This window comes from Phyllopteryx taeniolatus, chromosome 16, assembly GCF_024500385.1.
Source record: "Phyllopteryx taeniolatus isolate TA_2022b chromosome 16, UOR_Ptae_1.2, whole genome shotgun sequence".
Taxonomy (NCBI): Eukaryota; Metazoa; Chordata; class Actinopteri; order Syngnathiformes; family Syngnathidae; genus Phyllopteryx; species Phyllopteryx taeniolatus.
The window spans coordinates 2,215,897-2,234,724 of NC_084517.1; the positions used below are offsets into that span (position 1 = coordinate 2,215,897).

The 18,828-nt window shown below is 41.1% G+C and overlaps 1 protein-coding gene across 2 annotated transcripts; it reads right to left on the bottom strand.

The window, feature by feature from the left end:
- Positions 1-1,250: 1,250 nt before the first annotated feature.
- prmt1 (protein arginine methyltransferase 1) lies at positions 1,251-17,642 on the bottom strand. 2 transcript variants are annotated; one of them, XM_061749059.1, is made up of 10 exons: positions 17,487-17,642; positions 15,981-16,076; positions 15,741-15,896; positions 14,393-14,456; positions 14,147-14,289; positions 13,458-13,545; positions 8,246-8,361; positions 8,001-8,151; positions 5,492-5,613; positions 1,251-2,373 (listed from the first exon to the last, which is right to left on the bottom strand). In XM_061749059.1, exons 1-10 carry the CDS (start codon positions 17,511-17,513, stop codon positions 2,290-2,292), a joined length of 1,047 nt encoding a protein of 348 aa, XP_061605043.1. In that variant the 5' UTR covers positions 17,514-17,642; the 3' UTR covers positions 1,251-2,289. The 2 variants fall into 2 exon arrangements, with proteins under 2 accessions (XP_061605043.1, XP_061605044.1); XM_061749060.1 differs by having other exon boundaries at positions 15,981-16,067; positions 17,487-17,637.
- Positions 17,643-18,828: the final 1,186 nt, after the last annotated feature.

Genomic DNA, 18,828 nt, shown 5'->3' on the forward strand with positions numbered 1-18,828 from the left:
CCAGTTCAGGGTGTACCCCGCCTCCTGCCCGATAGCAGCTGGGATAGGCTCCAGCACGCCCGGGACCCTAGTGAGAAGCGGCCCAGGAATATGGATGGATAGTAATTCTGCATTATAGTAGTAAGTTATAATACATGTTACTACGAGTAACATAGTCCTCTCCAAAAGTATTGGAACATCAAGGTACATTTTTGTTTTTGTTGTATACATTTGGGTTTCAGATCAAAAGATGATGAGACCATTTTGCTGATGAGTGGTTTGCATCTTGTGGTAATGGCCTGTATATTTCTTCTCAAAGTCTTCTTCGAACAGTGGATTATGATACCTTCACCCGTACCCTGTGGAGTTTGGCAGTGATGTCACTGACTTTTTACTTTGGCTGTTTAGTGATGTCACTGACTGTTGTCTTTGGCTTTTTCTTCACAGCTCTCACAATGTTTCTGTCAGCAACTGCTGTTGATACCCTTGCCCAGGTCGATGTCTGTTGCACAGTACACCAGTTTCTTTTTCAGGACATTCCAAATTGTTGTAGTGGCTATGTCCAGTGTTTGTGCAATAGCTCTGCTTGATTTTCCCACTTCTCAGCTTCAAAAAGGGTTTCTTTTCTCCGATAGACAGCTCTCTGGGCTTCATGTTTGCTTAACAGCAAATGCAGTTTTCAAAACAGTTTTCTTTTCTCGCAAGCAAATGCAGTTTTCACAGGTGAAACCCAAAGCCAAAAACAAGCACACTTTAAAATTTTTTTTTTTTTTTTTTACAGGGAATTGGCCCCAGTTCCAACAGGACATCCATCCATTTTCTGAACCACTTATCCGCACTAGGGTCACAGCTGTTCTGGCACCTATTTCAGCCGAGTTTGAGCGAGGCAGAGAACACCCTGAACTGGTCGCCAGCCAATTGCAGACAAACAACTATTCGCACTTTTCTGAGGATCCATCACGCTACTCAAAACAGCGAGGCTTCATAAGTCATCATTGACATTAGCCAAAACAAATCACGCTTCAATACACACTTTTGAAATTACTTCCTGGCTTGCTCGACTTGGCCAATCACTTGTACATGACTAAAATAAGTTTGGTTCGTTTGATTCATCTTTTGGATAGTGTAAGCATAAAATCACCTCAAACAATTGGGAATTTCACATTCCCCAGGGCTTTGCTTACAATCGTAAATGATCAAGGATCGCTTGTAGAATGTTAAAAATTCTTAGTGTAAGATAGCTACTTGGACAATAAAGCAATCAAAAAGAATGGAGCTGATGCAAAAAGTTTAATTTACAGTTTTAGTTTCACTATAAAAAAAAGCAGCAGACAAAATACAAAAACAAAAAAAAAAATCAGTGTGGTGAGTCATGTCAGTCACGTGCCAACACAGTTCAGTTGAGACAGACTCCAATCGCCGCAGACAAAATATAAAGGCATACTTTAACACAGCGGCTCCAAGAAGACACCTACGGAACTGTGCAACGAGTTGGAACCAGGCAGTCTCTTTTATTCTTTCAGGCCCAGCAGTTATGAATACTTGCATTATGAAAATACTAAAAAGGTTAACGTTGGATGTTGACGTTTGGTTCTCAAAATAGTTTGACCTGCTAAAAAAAAAAACACTGGGGGGACAGGTGGCACGGTGATGGACACATCACATCACAAACAGGATAGATCCTAGTTCACGTGACCTAGTGTCATCATTGCAGGACTATGGAGTACAGGGCAATGACACTCAAGATCGAAGATGCAAGTGTGTAAAACCTCAAATGTCAGTCTGTCCAGAAGACTGTACCTCTTAAAATGAGCACAATTAGCTTAGGTTTTTTTTGTTTTTTTAAATCATAGTACTGAAGTAGTTATTAGTCTGAACAGAACTTCCGCTGGGTTGTAGAGAAGCAATCTTAGAAGTAAAGGAAAAACCAAAATCTACATATTTGCAGCTTCAACACAGTCCAAAGAAACGAAGAGAGCATTGGCCCAAGTGACTGTCCATGCTATTATGTCAAGAGAGGGTGTGTGTTCGGGTCTTGAATGTGCAAAGAACAAGGGAAACCCAAGAAGATGGAAACAAAACATGCATTTGTTGACTACTGCACAATGAGTCTCACTGCCAACTCACTTCCCCAAAAATGTGGAAAAACATTTAAATATGGCAAATATTTGCACAAAAAAATTACACCAAAACAAATCTTTAAAATGTTGCTGCAAGGGGAATATTTTTACGGTTTCAGCCCACCGGTCAAACCGTACATGTCAGCCTCTAAAGACAAACTATACACGGGGCGGGGGAGGTAAGAGGCCACTAGCGCATCCTGTACTCTGACGTCTTGGACACCTCACACAGCTGGCCCTTAAAGGCGAGGTCTACAGTGAAGTCCAGGTCTCTCTGCAGACAAAAACAACCATCAGTACATACAATCGCTGATTTGAACACCATAATCGCTAAACAATCGCACATTTATCTTTAAACTTTTTGTAGCATTTAATCACAAATCTGGTTGGCTATTCTTGTGAAGGTTTAAGTGACAACGAGGTACAGATAAGGATATAGGAACAAGGGATATACAATACAGATTATCATCCCAACATTGGGCTAGTATAAGCAGATGGGGCTAAAATTGCATGAGGTTCAGTGAGCAAAGGTTTCGGGCTGCAACGAGTACAAGTGTTTTGAGTATTTCACATATAAAAGATGCTCGAGGAATTGTCTCTGCCTCAGGGATGCGCTTATTTTCACTCATTCACTGCAAGGCCCTCCCAGTTGGATACTATTGTGCCCCTTTTCCATTGTACCCGTTCTACGCCCAACCAGTCTCGTTCTCCCCCGTGTGGTCGCTTTTCAATTACACTTTTTTGAGGCTGAACGGTGACAATGGCACCGCTTTTCAGAATCTCCTCAGACCTGATTCTATAAAACAGGCCGAGGAGGGCCACGACGTAACTTTCATCTGATGGGCCGACAGATGTAGCCGTTTTTTTAAGCGGGGTGACTTGTCACGTTCACAATCGTTAACTATATAAATAATTTATAATGTACCTGAGGATGAAAAAAAGCAAAGCTTGTGACCAGAATGTACGCGAACGTACGGACACGCTCTTTACATTCAAATGGAGCCAGCGCGCCTCCTTTCAAACATCCACACTCTCACTTTTATTACCACCAACACCTTCTCTCTTTAACAACCCGTTTCTTCCTTAACTATTTATCTTTTTATGGTTTAAGGAATGTGATAAAGTACAGCATACAGAACACACGTCATCAAACGCCTAGACAAGCTCGCCAGGCATGCACTTCGCTCATGTGCTAGGTGGGGTGCGTCGGCAACTCTACACAATCGTCTGGTTCGACCACATCGCGCAGTGCACGGCAGGCTTAAAGCAGCTTTTGTTCTGTGGTCGACTGAGGAGGTGCGAGCAATTGTGTCCATATTGGCAGAAGATGAAATATAGTGACAAGAAACGAGCGAGTCATCTTGATCCCGCCCCAATCCCCTCACACTTTTGATTGGTGCCTGTTAACATGGAAAAGCAGCGGAGGCCAGGCCGTTCTGGAACTTGTAATGGAAAGGCAGCATTGGTCTATAGTGTAGCTGCCTGTTAATGGCAAGAAAGAGTTAATTGCCAAGTTCCCTCATCAACATGAGGATGAAGCGAAGCATACAGTGGGTCCGGAAAGTATTCAGACCCCCTAAAATCTTTCACTTTTTTTCACTATTGGAGCCATTTGTTGAAATCATTTAAGTTCATTTTTTTATCCTCATTAATGTACACAACACAGCACCCCATATTGACAGAAAAAAACAATTTGAATTTTTTGCAGATTTATTAAAAACGAAAAACTGAACTATCACACCGCCATAAGTATTCAGACCCTTTGCTGTGACACATTTAATTCAGGTGCTGTCCATTTCTTCTCATCATCCTTGAGATGGTTCGACACCTTCATTGGAGTCAAGCTGTGTTTGATTATACTGATTAGACTTGATTAGGAAAGCCACACACCTGTCTATATAAGACCTTACAGCTCACAGGGCATGTCAGAGCAAATGAGAATCATGAGGTCAAAGGAACTTCCTGAAGAGCTAAGTCAGAATTGTGGCAAGGCACAGGTATGGTTGTACGTAACCATACCAGCGTTCTGTCGAATCATGCTCTAGGTTTTGGTGTGTGTGTGTGTGTGAAGTAATTTAATTATAATAAAGTAATTTATTTACAGTACGTTAGCACCCATTATTTCTGTCATGTAATTATGGTTTGACCTGACTGATTAGAATACATGACCTGAATAGAGATACTCAGTATACAAGTATATACAGTAAATTAACAAGTCATTTAAATAGATATTGCTCCATCTTGTAATCGGATCGGTTATCGTTTTTTTAAACTCTGCGATCTCTCCCAAAAATCCTAATCGTGTCAAGCCTATTACAGTAGTGACAAGTAGAGTATGTGTGCGACCTATAACGTGACCTAACTTATTCCTGGTGGCTTGTCAAAGGACAGTTTTGCTCAGTGTATTCCAGTAGTTAAGCACTGTGAGACATATGGCCAGTGTACTACCATCGTATCTGCAAATGGCTACATTTTGAGTCAAGTACTGCAGGTGATGGGGGTATTTATTTAAAAAATAATAATAATAATTTTGAGTGGCAAAGTTTGTCAAAAAAATGTATGACGGTAATATTTGTGTCGAGTGATCTTCATTTTCATCATTTTAGGTTAGTTAGTCTGGTCTACGCTCAAACGCACAACCACGACCTTATTGTATTATTGTGTCACATCCTAAAATGCTAGCTGCTCAAGTGAAGTTGGACAACAGGCTCCTTTTTTAATGCCTTATGTTTTTTAATACATACAAAAAGTAGAAGTTTAAATTTCTCTCTTTTTTTTTTTTTTAATTCCCTCACTCAATATTTCTAGACAAAATAGTTTGCTGCTCAATGTGAATTAAAAAAAGTTTAATATCTAAAAAATGAAAAACTGGTTCATTTTAAGTGGAATGGCTTATTTTGTGTACTCAATTGCTCTTTAACCAAACAAAAATACTATTTATACGAATACTCGATTATTCAATAATTTTTTTTAATAGAATACTCAAATACGAAAAGATTTGATAACTGCAGTGCTACAAAGGTTGAATTCTGCTGCGCCTTTACCGGAACATGTATTCCAAAACAGAACAGCAGCCTCAACAGAATATACACTGCAACTATGCAGAGAAAGGGGACAAAGTCCAAGATTCCAATGTTATAACGTGTTACAAATCACAAACATAAGGGAATGCAGTAATAAAATCCTAATTACAGTAAATACTTATGAAAAACACTGTAGGTCATAAATTAAACAATATATAAAAAAATCTGTTAAGTACGATGGTAACGAGCCTGCCTTCTTGCGCCACGTATGTATTTTTACGCTGCTATGCAAACTAGTTCATTGAACGCTGTTTGGAACCTCACACAGAGACCATTGTATAGTAGCTGCTTAAACGTGAACATGCTTACATTGTTTTTGACATTTGGCTTCATGCTGATGGTGCCCAAGATCTCTTCGCCGATCTTGACAGTCAAGTAATCATCCAGGTAGAAGACAGTCTGCTTCCAGTGGGTGTAGGGAGACTCTGGGCCTGGGGGGACAATCCAAGTTTAATGGCATGGGATCTACAAATTTCAGTAAGACAAATTTAACACGCGTGCATTGGCTAACTCTGTCCAAAAAAAATTGGTTGACGTAAAAATTTCTGGCTCGGGCAATGAAGAAATATTATATTTGCGCCACCCAGAACCAATTTGCACTGCCCCGAATCATTTGGGCACTGACTGTTTACTGCACGGACATTTGTTTCCGACAGACAACGTTGGCCAGTGAAAAACCTTGCCAAAAACGACAGCGGTGCATCTGTCAGTGATTTTTAAGACACTATTAGATTTGTAATGTACATAAATGATGAGGGAGCTGAATGGTAGTTAGTGTTTTGTTACCTAAAATGGTAATCGCTAGCATGCTAATCGCGAATGCTAACCTTTTAGCAAAGGCTGATTTTGTCATGGCGGCACGGTGGGCGACTGGTTAGAGCGTCAGCCTCACAGTTCTGAGGAGCGGGGTTCAATCCCCGGTCCCGCCTGTGTGGAGTTTGCATGTTCTCCCCGTGCCTGCGTGGGTTTTCTCCGGGCACTCCGGTTTCCTCCCACATCCCAAAAACATGCATTAATTGGGGACTCTAAATTGCCTGTAGGTGTGAATGTGAGTTCGAATGTTGTTTGTTTGTATGTGCCCTGCGATTGGCTGGCAACCAGTTTAGGGTGTACCCCGCCTCCTGCCCGATGACAGCTGGGATAGGCTCCAGCATGCCCGCGACCCTAGTGAGGATAAGCGGCTCAGAAAATGGATGGATGGATGATTTTGTCATCTCAAATTCTGTACGCAGTTTATACCATACACTCACTACCAACGTATGTAGTTCAAGGATAGAAGTCCACCCCTCAAATGACAAAAAAATACATGCTAGTAGGGGGGGGGGAACAAGTTTACAGAAAAATGCATCCAAACTAAATGGGAGAAGCTTCAACACACTGCCAACAACAAAAGACTTTGTCAGGGGGGGGAAAGTGGAAGGTTTTAGACTAGCCAAGTCAATCACTGGACCTTAACCATTTTATCTCCTGAAGAGGAGACTGAAGGGAGTAACCCCCAGAAACAAACAACAACTGAAAGAGGCTGCAGTTAACACCTGGAAAAGCATTTCACATGAAGAATGCAACAGTCTGGTGAAGTCAATGGGTTGCAGGCTTGATGCCGTTATTGCAAGTAAGGGTTATGCCACCAAATAAATGCTTAAGTTAATAATGTCTGTTCCAATACTTTTGGTCCAGTGAAAAGTGGGTTGATTCAAACAAAAGGTGCTCTGTCCTAAGTTGTTTAATAGATCTCGATGTAAAGACTATGAAATGAAAGCTGGAATTCTGAACTTTTGTCACGTGTTCATCTTTTGATCCAAAACCCAAATGTCTTCAGTATACAACAAAAACCAAGGAATTGACCTTGCCGTTCAATACTTTTGGAGGGTAATGTATTTGTGTTCCCTCTCGGGATGTGTTCATTTGAATTTTGTCAGCTGGTCTAACCTCATAAATGCACAGTCGTGAACTCAGTGTATTATTATGTCACATGCTAAAATGCTGGCTGCTCAAGTGAAGTTGCACAACATAAAGGCTGCTTAAGCCTTTTAAATTTCCTTATGTTTTTCATACAAGAAATGCTAAATTTAAATGGAAATTTATTTGTATTTGTTTGAAATGGCATCACTGAAAATTTTTACAAACAAGAAAATAAAGTTTGGTGCTCAATATGCATTTAAGAGAAAAAAATAGTTGATTAAGAAAGAAAACCAATTGGACGGAGGCGGGGTACACCCCGAACTGGTTGCCAGCCAATCGCAGGGCACATACAAACAAACAACCATTTGCACTCACATTCACACCTACGGGCAATTTAGAGTTTTCAATTAACGTGGATGTTTTTGGGATGTGGGAGGAAACCGGATTGCCCGGAGAAAACCCACGCAGGCACGGTGAGAACATGCAAACTCCACACAAGCGGGGCCGGGGATTGAACCCCGCTCCTCAGAACTGTGAGGCTGACGCTCTAACCAGTCGGCCACCGTGCCGCCATAACTGCTCTAACCAAGGAAAAATTTAATGATCTAAACACTCGATTATTCGCAAATATTTTTAGTAGGATACTCAAATACTAAAATATGACAGAGACAGCCCTCGACGAATTGAAGACCTTTTAAGGCCATGTGGTTCACAATTTTCAGTGTTTTACATATAAATTTTCGGTGATTATGACTACTATTGTGTTAGCGACATACAATGGCATGTTCCGACTTATGTACAAATTTCTGTTACATTGCCACCATAAGAACAGAATTTTGTTGGGAATAGAGGGATCCCTTTTAATATTTTTATAAGACAAACATGTTATGACAATTAGCATGGAAAGCAGACTGACTTGTGGAAAAGCCGGTCCTCTTGTGACAGCGGGTGAACTCGATGTTGAAGTAGGTAACAAGGGCATGGATGTAGTCGTTCCTCTTCACTTGCAGGCAGAACGGCGAGGTGAAGGTCAAGTCGTCTGGCTTCACCGTGTAGATGTCAACCTCCTACACACACAAATAAAGAGATTAAACCAAAAAGTCAAGTCAACAAAGCACATACCTAAAACACTTGTACATAAAATTGCTCTCATTCACCCACCTTGATGAGGCAGGCGCTGCTGACCAGCTGCTTGGGATCCACTACATCAACTAGGGGTTCCTTAATCGCCACCTCCTTGATGCACGACATGTCAAATCCGTACACATTCTCCCACCCTGAAATACACAGACACGGTATGTGTTGACAACCACAGTGCTTCTGTTCAGGTTTCGCTTTCAAATTGTCCCTTGAAGTTATACCGTACAAAAGTGGCAATTTAACCAATTCAGAATCTAGGTTCATTTCAGCCTGAGGTCACGAACAGATGGTCTAACATTCCCCTTGGGATTTTTTTGGTAGACCACAGAATTAATTTTTCTATTTATCACAACAAGTCTTCCAGGCCTTGAAGTAGCAAAACAGCCCCAGACAATCACACTACCACCATATTTTACTATAGTATGATGTTCTTTTTCTGAAATGCGGTGTTACATTTACACCAGATGTAATGGGAGACACACCTTCCAAAAACCTTTGTTCGTCAGACCACAAAGTATTTACCCAAAAGATCACAGTCTTTGGCAAAAGTGAGACGAAACTTCATGTTCTTTTTGCTCAACTGTAGTTTTCGTCTTCGTCGATTTTTGCCGAGTCTCTTATGATGGAGTCATGAACACTGACCGCCTTTTTAAGGTCATGCCACAGCATTTCAATATTATGTTCAGGACTAAGACACTCCTAAGTCTTCATTTTGTTTTTGTTCAACCATTCAGAAGTGGACGTGCTGGTATGTTTTGGATCGTGCTTCTGCAGAACCTAGGTTCATTTCAGCCTGGTCACGGACATATGGTCGGACATTCCCCTTCAGGATTTTTTGGTAGACAACAGAATTAATTGTTCCATTTATCACAGCAACTCTTCCAGGCCTTGAAGTAGCAAAACAGCCACAGACCATCACACTACCACCACCACCATATTTTACTATAGTATGATGTTCTTTTTCTGAAATGCGGTGTTACATTTACACCAGATGTAATGGGAGACACACCTTCCAAAAACCTTTGCTCGTCAGACCACAGAGTATTTACCCAAAAGATTAGTGGGTCTTTGGCAAAATTGAGACGAAACGTCATGTTCTTTTTGCTCAGCAGTGGTTTTTGTCTTCGTCGATTTTTGCCGAGTCTCTTATGATGGAGTCATGAACACTGACTGAACTTAAATGAGGCAAGTGAGGCCTGTAGTTCTTTGGATGATGATGTGGGGTCTTTGTGACCTCTGATGAGTCATTACTGCACTCTTGGGGTAATTTTGGTCGGCTGGCCCTCCTGGGAAGGTTCACCACTGCTCTGTTTTTGCCATTTGTGGATAATGGCCCTCACTGTGGTTCAGTGCAGTCCCAAAGCTTTATAACCTTTTTCCGCACTGATTGAGCTCATTTACGCTATCATTTGTTCCTGAATTTCTTTAGATCTCGGCATGTCATCTAACCTATGAGGATCTTTTGGTCTACTTCACTTTGTCAGGCAGGTCTTAAGTGATTTCTTGACAGAGAACAGGTGTGGGAGTATCAGGGCTGGGTGTAGCTAGAGAAATTGAACTCGGGAATGATAAACCACTGTTATGTTTTAACGGGGGCGGGGTGGGGGGGCAAACACTTTTTCACACAGAGCCTTGTAGGTTCGGATTTAGATTTTTCTCTCTCTTAATAATGAGCACCATTTAAAAACTGCATTTTGTGTTTACTGGTGTTGTCTAATGAAATTTCTTGACGGGAAACTTAAATGTGACAACGATGCAAACAAATAAATGGGGAAAGGGGCAAAGGTTTCACTACCATACAGTAGGGTGGTGAGAACACAAGCCTGATAAACAAGCACTTTGATGTACTCTGCAAGTAGTTTGTTTTCACATACTTTTTTTTTGGACAGTTTAGCCATGGTGGAAGATGCCCTGCCAAGCAGACAGTCAAGTTCAGTTTCATGTGTGAGGGTATTGGTGATGTTGCAGCTAAGATAGGTGAAGTTGTCCACTGTAACAAGAGGGCAGGCCTTGATAATCAACAGAGGGGATGGACCACTTTGAACACAGACATTTGTCTTCTTCAAGGTGATGGTAAGGCCGAAGTTCTTGCAGGCGGCAGAGAAGCGGTCACTTAGTCTCTGTAGGGCATCCTCTGAGTGGGCCACGGGCTGCATCGTCGGCAAAGAGCATCTCTCTAATAAAGACTTTCCGAACATTCGTCTTTACCCGAAGGCGTGCGAGGTTGAACAGTTTCCCGTTGGATCGAGTGTAAAGGTACATGCCATCAGTGGATGAGTCAAAAGCACATGACAGGAGAAGGGAGAAGATTCCAAAAAGGGCTGGGGGCCAAGAACGCATCCCTGCTTTATGCTAGTGTTGATGGAGAATGGCTCTGAGAAATGACTGTTGAAAAGAACTGTGCCCTTCATGTTGGTATGGAATGAGATCACTATGCAGAGAAGCTTCGACAGACAACCAATATTTATGACTGTCAAACAGACGCTTTCTGCTTATTCCTGTATTAGACTTTACACCGATCTGATAGGCTTGATCAGTATCGGCCGATAATTAGCATTTTATGCTGATCGGCTTTGTCATAATTCGTTGATCCGATCAATGACATTGATTGGCGGCGCAAAAGACATTTACTCCACGTTGCCATTGTGTACAGTATATTTGAATCCAAAACCTTGTTTCTTTTTAGCCTTGTCGAGTCTTTTGACATACTACAGTTAAAGCATTTTTATAAAAAAAAAAAAAAAAAAAAAACATGGTGTAGGACAGACAACACGTAATGCCTGGATCAGACTACAAGACAAATTTGCTCTTTCACAACTGCACTATGTCAGACTACTGCAATAAAATTCCGATACCACCGCATCCTGTCTTTTACGATCACGTGGCTTTATCTTGTCAACCCAAACGCGACCAGATACACTCGTCACCATGGCGACGGCACAAAATAGGGAAAAATGTGTGGTGGTCATCACCGGTGCTTGGGAGATTACGTTCATTTAAGGATTGCTTGAGGTATGTTCACGTACTTTTAATACGATGCGGCTCACAAGCAGGCAACAAAACATAGGCGAGCAAGCTAGTGCTAGCACTAACGGTTGTACGTAAGCATGCCGGCGTTATGCCGAATCATGCTTTAAAGTTTCGGTGTTTGTGAAGTAATTTAATCACAATAAAGTAGTTCAACTACAGTAAGTTAACACCCATTATTTCTGTCATATTGTAACGTTGGTTTGACATGACTGATTAGACCTGACGAGCAGTGATTTCCAACCTTTATGGAGCAAAGACAAATTTTACAATTGGAAAATCTCACGGCACACCAACAAAAATGTCACAGAAAGTAGATGCACAGTAATTACTGTATGTACTTCCTGCCATCTAATAGAAGAGCATGTATTTGTTCTGTCTGTCACTATGCTTTACTGGCATAAATAGTGGAACAAAGATACATTTCTTGTAAATTAATAATTTTTTGAACAGTGAACAGAAATTTTATAATTTCCCACGGCACATCTGAAGATCGCTCATGGCACACTGGTTGGGAATCAATGGACGAGAGAATACTTTTGAAGATACTCAGTATACAGTACAAGTACCGTAATTTCCCGTGTACTTTCGTGTATTATTTCTCGTGTGTAACGCACCCCCCCGCCCAAAAATTGTCAATAGTGTGCATTACGCATGCTATAGGGTGCCACCGCCACCTAGAGGTTATAAGGTGTTGCCCACACTTTCATTCCAATATGACTGCATACAGTGGGTACGGAATCCATCCTTCCATTTTCTGAACAGATTATCCTCAAAAGGGTCGCGGGCGTGCTGGAGCCTATCCCAGCTATCATCGGGCAGGAGGCGGGGTACACCCTGAACTGGTTTCCAGCCAATCGCAGGGCACATAGAAACACACAACCAGTCACACTCACATTCACACCTACGGGCAATTTAGAGTCTTCAATTAACCTACTATGCTTGGTTTTTGGGATGTGGGAGGAAACCGGAGTGCCCGGAGAAAACATGCAAACTCCACACTGTCGGGGTTGGGGATTGAGCCCCGGTCCTCAGCCTGTGAGGCAGATGCTCTAACCAGTCGTCCCGGTACCGCCATCTGCCTGTAATATAGTCAAATTGCTCCAGCCCATATGCGGACCCCCTTAAATTTTTCACTCTTTATTATATTGCAGCGATTTGCTAAAATCATTTAAGTTCATTTTCCCCTCATTAATATACACACAGCACCCCATATTGACAGACAAAATCTGAATTGTTGAAATGTTTGCAGATTTATTAAAACTGATATATCACACATTTATATACGGTTTTAATGTCATAATTCGCCTATCGCTGATCGGCTCCGCAAAAGACATTTACTCTGCGTCGCCATCGTGTACAGTATATTTGAATCCAAAAGCTAATTTATTTTTAACCTTGTCTTTTGACGTAGTAAATATCTGACAACCAATAAAGTTATTTATATATATAAAATAAAAATAAAAAAAATAAAAAAACGGCGTTTTGTGACAGACAAAACGTAATGCCTGGATCAGACAACAAGACAAATGTGGTATTTCACGATGTCAGACTACTGCAATAACATCTTACATTCCGATACCACCGCATCCCGTCTTTTACAATCACTGGGCTTTATTGTCAACTCAAACGCGACTGGATACTCGTTACCACGGCGACGACAACTACAATGGCTCGCGCCGCATGTATTAGAAGAACAAAATGTGGAAAAACATGTGCTGGTAGTTACCGGGGCTCGGGAGAGGACTAATTCAAGGATTGGTGGAGGTATGTTCACGTACTTTTAATACGATATGGCTCGCAAGCAGGCAACAAAACGGTATGTGGCCTAGCAAGCTAGTTCTATCAGTAACGGTTGTACGTAAACATGCCAGCGTTGTGTCAAATCATGCGCTAAGGTTTCGGTGTCTGTGTGAAGTAACTTAATTCCAATAAAGTAATTTAATTGCACTAAGGTAGCACCCATTATTTCTGTCATGTTGTAATGTTGGTTTCACCTGACTGATTAGAATACATGACCTGAATAGAGAATACTTTTGAAGATAATCAGTATACAGTACACATATATACAGGACCAAAAATCCTGATTGTGTAAAGCCTATCTATGCACGCACGCACACACAGTGTGTACTGGCTCTATTTTCCGAAATGTGATCCATCATCGTATCTCATGACTTGTTGGCCAAGGTTGGGACAGGTGACTCACAGTGGATTTTGTAGTCCTTGTACTGCCTGTCTTCAATGGCGGTCACGTAAAGTGTTGCCCTGTCTGGGAAAATGAGTCCATCTTGCTTCTGTATGGATACAATTGAAGGTGAGGTGGGAAAAAACCTGCATCAATGCTGGAGGTTTAACGTAATTTCTCGTGTATAATCCTTCATGTTTTCTTTAAAGAACTGCACCCATCTTACAAATTATGCCTGGGTAATCAAACATATGAGCACAACTGTGTTTTTCTTATTTAGTTAATAAAAGTAGGGCTGTGAATTTCAAGAGCAAGTAAATAAAAAAGTGTGTTCAAATAAAGTGCTTCAGAATAATTTGAAATAACTCAAAATACAGATAAGACTTCATGTTTTGATCATATGGGTAGAAGCAAAATCATTCATTGTAAAAATGCATTATACATGGGTAGAAGGGTTTTTCAGAATTTTGAAGTCATCTTTGGGGGTGCATATTATACATGGATGCGCATTATACACGAGAAATTACAGTAATTTTAAAAAGGATATGTTCAAATCACAATTTTAGCTTGCAAAAAAGTTTGCCAACAGTAATTCAGTGAGGTTGACAAAACACACTTGGCAATCAACCACAGAAAAGTTGGAAGAAGAGGAAACTTATTCAGTCACATGCTTACTGTAGGAAATGAATACTACAGAGGATCACACATACCAGCCATTTGTCCCGGGCATAGATGACCGTATTGAGCATGGACTCGTAGAAAAGGCAGTAGCCCATCCATTCAGATATGATGATATCTACTCCTTCCACCGGCAGATCCACCTCTTCCACCTTCCCTTTGATAATTGTTACCACTGGAGACAAAAAAAGAGGTTTTATCCCTGCAGACAGATTTTATCCCATCTCTTTTCTTCCGAACAGCAATTGTTACATCGCTCCAGTTATTAGTTTACTTACCATCATCCATCTTGTTGGCCTTCACTATTTTCACAGCGTAGTCTGAGATACTGCTGCACTCAATCTATGAAGAAATACACAAAGGCACTATTTCAATGCAAACTTTCCCATGTTATGGCTAGGCTTTACACGATCAGGATTTTTTTAGGTCGATTACCAAGTTAAAAAAAGATAAACGATCACAAGATGGAGCATTTTTTCTATTTAAATGACTTATTCATTTACTTTATATACTTGTGTACTGAGTATCTTCAAAAGTATTCTCTAGTCGAGTGATTCTCGACCAGTGTGCCATGAGCGATCTTCAGGTGTGCCGTGGGAAATTAATACAATTTTACTGAACCATTTATGCCAGTGAGGCATAGTGACAGACAGAACAAATGTTCTATCAGATGGCAGGAAGTACATACAGTGATTGCTGTGCATCTACTTTTTGTGACATTTTTGTTTGTTGGTGTGCCGTGAGATTTTCCAACTGTAAAATTTGCGCCTTCGCTCCATAAAGGCTGGAAATCACTGCTCTAGTCAGGTCATGCATTCTAATCAGCCAGGTCACACCAACATTACAACATGACAGATATAATGGGTGCCAACTTACTGTAGTTTAATTACTTTATTGTAAATAAATTACTTCACACACACACACCGAAACTTTTAGAGCATGATTCGACAATAACGCCGGCATGCTTACGTACAAACATTAGTGCTAGCACTAGCTTGCTAGGCCACGTAACGTTTTGTTGCCTGCTTGAGAGCTGTATTGTATTAAAAGTACGTGAACATACCTCAAGCAATCCTTAAATGAACGTAATGTCCCATCGCATGCCCCCCCCCCATTTTGTTCTTATAATACACGCCGCGCGATGTCGTCGCCATGGTAATGAGTGTATCTGGTCGTGTTTGAGTTGAAAAGATAAAGACCAGTTAGTAAAAGATGGGATGCGGTGGTATCGAAATACAAGATTTTATTGCAGTAGTCTGACATCGTGCTATCGTGAAAGAATAAATTTGTCTTGGTCTGATCCAGGCATTACCTGTTGTCTGTCTCACACCGCCGTTTTTAAAAAAAATAACTTTATTGGCTGTCAGGTATTTACAGTAGTACGTCAAGACACGTGACAAGGCTAAAAATAACCTAGTTTATCGATTCAAATATACTGTACACGATGGCGAAGCGGAGTAAATGTCTTTTGCGGAGCCGATCAAATCGGCAAATTACGACAAAGCCGATCAGCATAAAATGCTAATTATCGGCTGATACCGATCAGATTGGTGTAAAGTCTAGTTATGGAAATACTGGCGTGCAATTCAAGTAATCACTCTGGTGGGTGTGCAAACACAAACTTACCCCTATAACTTTCTTGGCTCCAGCCTTGGCAGCAAACATGCAGAGGATTCCCGTGCCACTGCCCACATCCAGAACAACTTTGTCCTTAAACAGATGCTTGTTGTGGAACATAGAGTTGCGGTAGGTCAGAGTTCGCACCTCATCCTTTAGCATCTCCTATATTTGCCAAAAATTGCCAGGATTAAAATTGCGTGACTGAAAGGACATAAGACTGTGCATCTAAAAAAGTGTTGCAATTACCTCGTGGATGCCAAAGTGAGCATATGAGTCAAAGTAATAATCCTTTGACGTCATATCTTCCGCTGCAGGCTTTGCCATGTTCTCCCCCTGAGAAACCTCAACAAAAAGACAATTACAAGCCACATTAAATCCACAATGTAATCTAAAAAACAAATTCCTGTTTACCCGTCGTGCAGGGGTTAAAAAAAATTTTTTTGGGTGTGATTCTGAAAATGTGTGCAGTATTTGTCTGTCAAAACTGATTGGCAGAGATGCCTGTTGTGAATGACAATCTTGCTCTCCAGTTTCCACAGGACCAGTACTGGTTATGGTTCAGCAGGGGCAGGTAGCCACACCCAAATAAAATGTTCATATCTAAGAATTTCTTATAATTATTACCACAATTGTGTTAGGACTTTGACTGAGCCAAGAACTAGCTGCAGCAGTAAGCATTGCTATGCTGAACATTAGTTTCTTAATTAACTCATCACAGTTGTTGAAATTCTCAGCAGCACATGCAGCTTTGCATCATTATCCTCTTCATCCATTTATATTTATAGATCAAGCAGGTAACTGTTGTCTGAATGGTACATTGGTGGTTCTAAAGTTAACTTAAAGAGCATTGTTAACTTCCATTCAAACTCCTGAAAATGAGTTTATAATCTCAGCGGGCAGGCAAACAGTTTTAAACAGTTTAAAAATGAAAATCTCAACGTTTTCTCCCGTTCCTCGTGAAAAACGTTCAATTATACTAGAAATGCATCGCCTCCACTCCTCAGGCAATGAACGCATCGCTTCCCTAGCAGCACAAAGGATGGGAGCACATGGTTTAAGTACTGCGATGTGATCTTGGCCTTGTTCATACAGGTTCAATGGACATTCTCAAAACGAACGAAAAAAAAAAAAAACTCTCACCATAGACGATTGGCAGCCATTGACACGCTCACGTATAACCCATGGACATAAGGTACCTTAGACACATTTGTCAATTCGCTGTACTTAGTGTACGAGCTACTAATTAGTCGGTCATCAAGGAATGAGCGTGACAAAGGCGGCAAATTACACAACAGCGTCCGGAACAGAGCAACACTGAAAATCAAGCATGCCGTTTGCCAAGCTAATTAAACGATAACATCAAATCGTGGTGCAACCAATAAGAGAATGAATCAGCATCCGAGGCTGACAGCTAACTAGCTAAGAAGCTAACATTTTGGTTCCCACGCGGTCTGAAAGGCAATCGAAGAAACCGAAGCCAAAAGCGGTTTTAGCTGGAGGATGAGGCCGGTCACGTTTTTAAGAAATAGTGTTGTGTTAAAAAAAAAAAAGCAGTAAGCACAAAAAGATTACGATATGAGGGTTTAGTCGCAAAGTTAAAATGGATGAAATCACCTGATGCGTATGTGATAAAACCCGAAACCATTGTATTAACTTAGTAACATTAATCTGTATATAACAAAAGCCCAAATGCGGGTGTATTTGTAGAAAGAAAATCTCAACGTGAAATTAGTAGTAGTTATAAAATCGTACCTCCATCCTCTCCGCTGGCGCCGCCATTTCGATCTTGTGCCTGACTGCGCGAGCTCGATCAGAGAGTTCAGTCTTCCTTGCTCAACCAAAGAAAGCTGCTTCCACTCTTCTTCGCTACCTTGCTTCTTGAGTGGGATTCAAACCCGTCGTTAGGTGGCAGTAGCACACCTACTGTTCGGAGCTGTAAACTACACGTAGTCGTGAATCGTTAGATCAGGGATGGGCAAACGTTTGTGCTCAAATGCCACATTTAATTTTAAACATGACAGATGGGCGAGGTCATTGGCCGATTAGATTAAAAAAAATACAAATTAAATTGTTTATTTGAATAATCATTTTTGTTTTATTATATTCTAGCTTCCTCCCACATTCCAAAAACATGCTTCTTAGGTTATTTTTCTGTGATCATTTTTTAAAATGTTTCTTACTTTAACATATATTTTAACACAAAGTAGACAGAAATACATGTAAACATACAACATAGACAGCTTATTAGGTTTATTTAAGCCTCTAAATCAACTTGTCCATAATACAACCCAGGGGCCATTAGCAGCTCGCCATCCATTTTTCAGCTGCACACAACCGATACCAAAAATAACATTTAACATGGCCTAAAACACAATTGGGTGTGGTGGGTGTTGAAAAAGTTGTGAGAGTTGTGACACTCACATCCCTCATGGCTGCGACACACCTGGCTACAACTACAATTACTACTACGCTGAAGAAATAAAAACTTAATTTTCGGTTGCACATGATTAAAATCTGGTAAACGGATGTAATTTTACCCTCTTTTCCTAAAAAAAATAACGTGCTAGTTTAACACATTTTAATCATGTGCAACTGAGCTACATGTTGGAATTATCCATCCATCCATTTTCTGTACCGCTTCTCCTCACGAGGGTCACGGGCGTGCTGGAGCCTCTCCCAGCTATCTTCGTGCGAGAGGCGGGGTACACCCTGAACTGGTCGCCAGCCAATCGCAAGACACACAAAAACAAACAACCCTTCATACTCACATTCACACCTACAGGCAATTTAAAGTCTTCAATCAACCTACCATGCAAGTTTTTGGGATGTGGGAGGAAACTGGAGTACCCGGAGAAAACCCACGCAGGTACGGGGAGAATATGCAAACTCCACACAGGCGGGGCCGAGATTTTAACCCCGGTCCTCAGAACTCTGAGGCAGATGTGCTAACCAGTCACCCACCATGTCTCCTGTTCAAATTAAGTAAATTTAAAGGACTTATTTTCAGTGAAATAAAAATACATTGGCTGCGATTGGCTGGCGATAGCTGCGATTGGCTGGCGGTAGCTGGGATAGGCTCCAGAACACCTGCAAC

Excerpts from the sequence above, each read along its gene's own strand:
- prmt1 (XM_061749059.1), bottom strand. The coding sequence starts at position 17,513 with ATGGCGGCGCCAGCGGAGAGGATGGAG. Across the intron at positions 16,077-17,486 it reads CGCCAGCGGAGAGGATGGAG|GTTTCTCAGGGGGAGAACAT; the intron begins GTACGATTTTAT and ends CTTTTTGTTGAG. Across the intron at positions 13,546-14,146 it reads ATGCCCGGGACAAATGGCTG|AAGCAAGATGGACTCATTTT; the intron begins GTATGTGTGATC and ends GTATCCATACAG.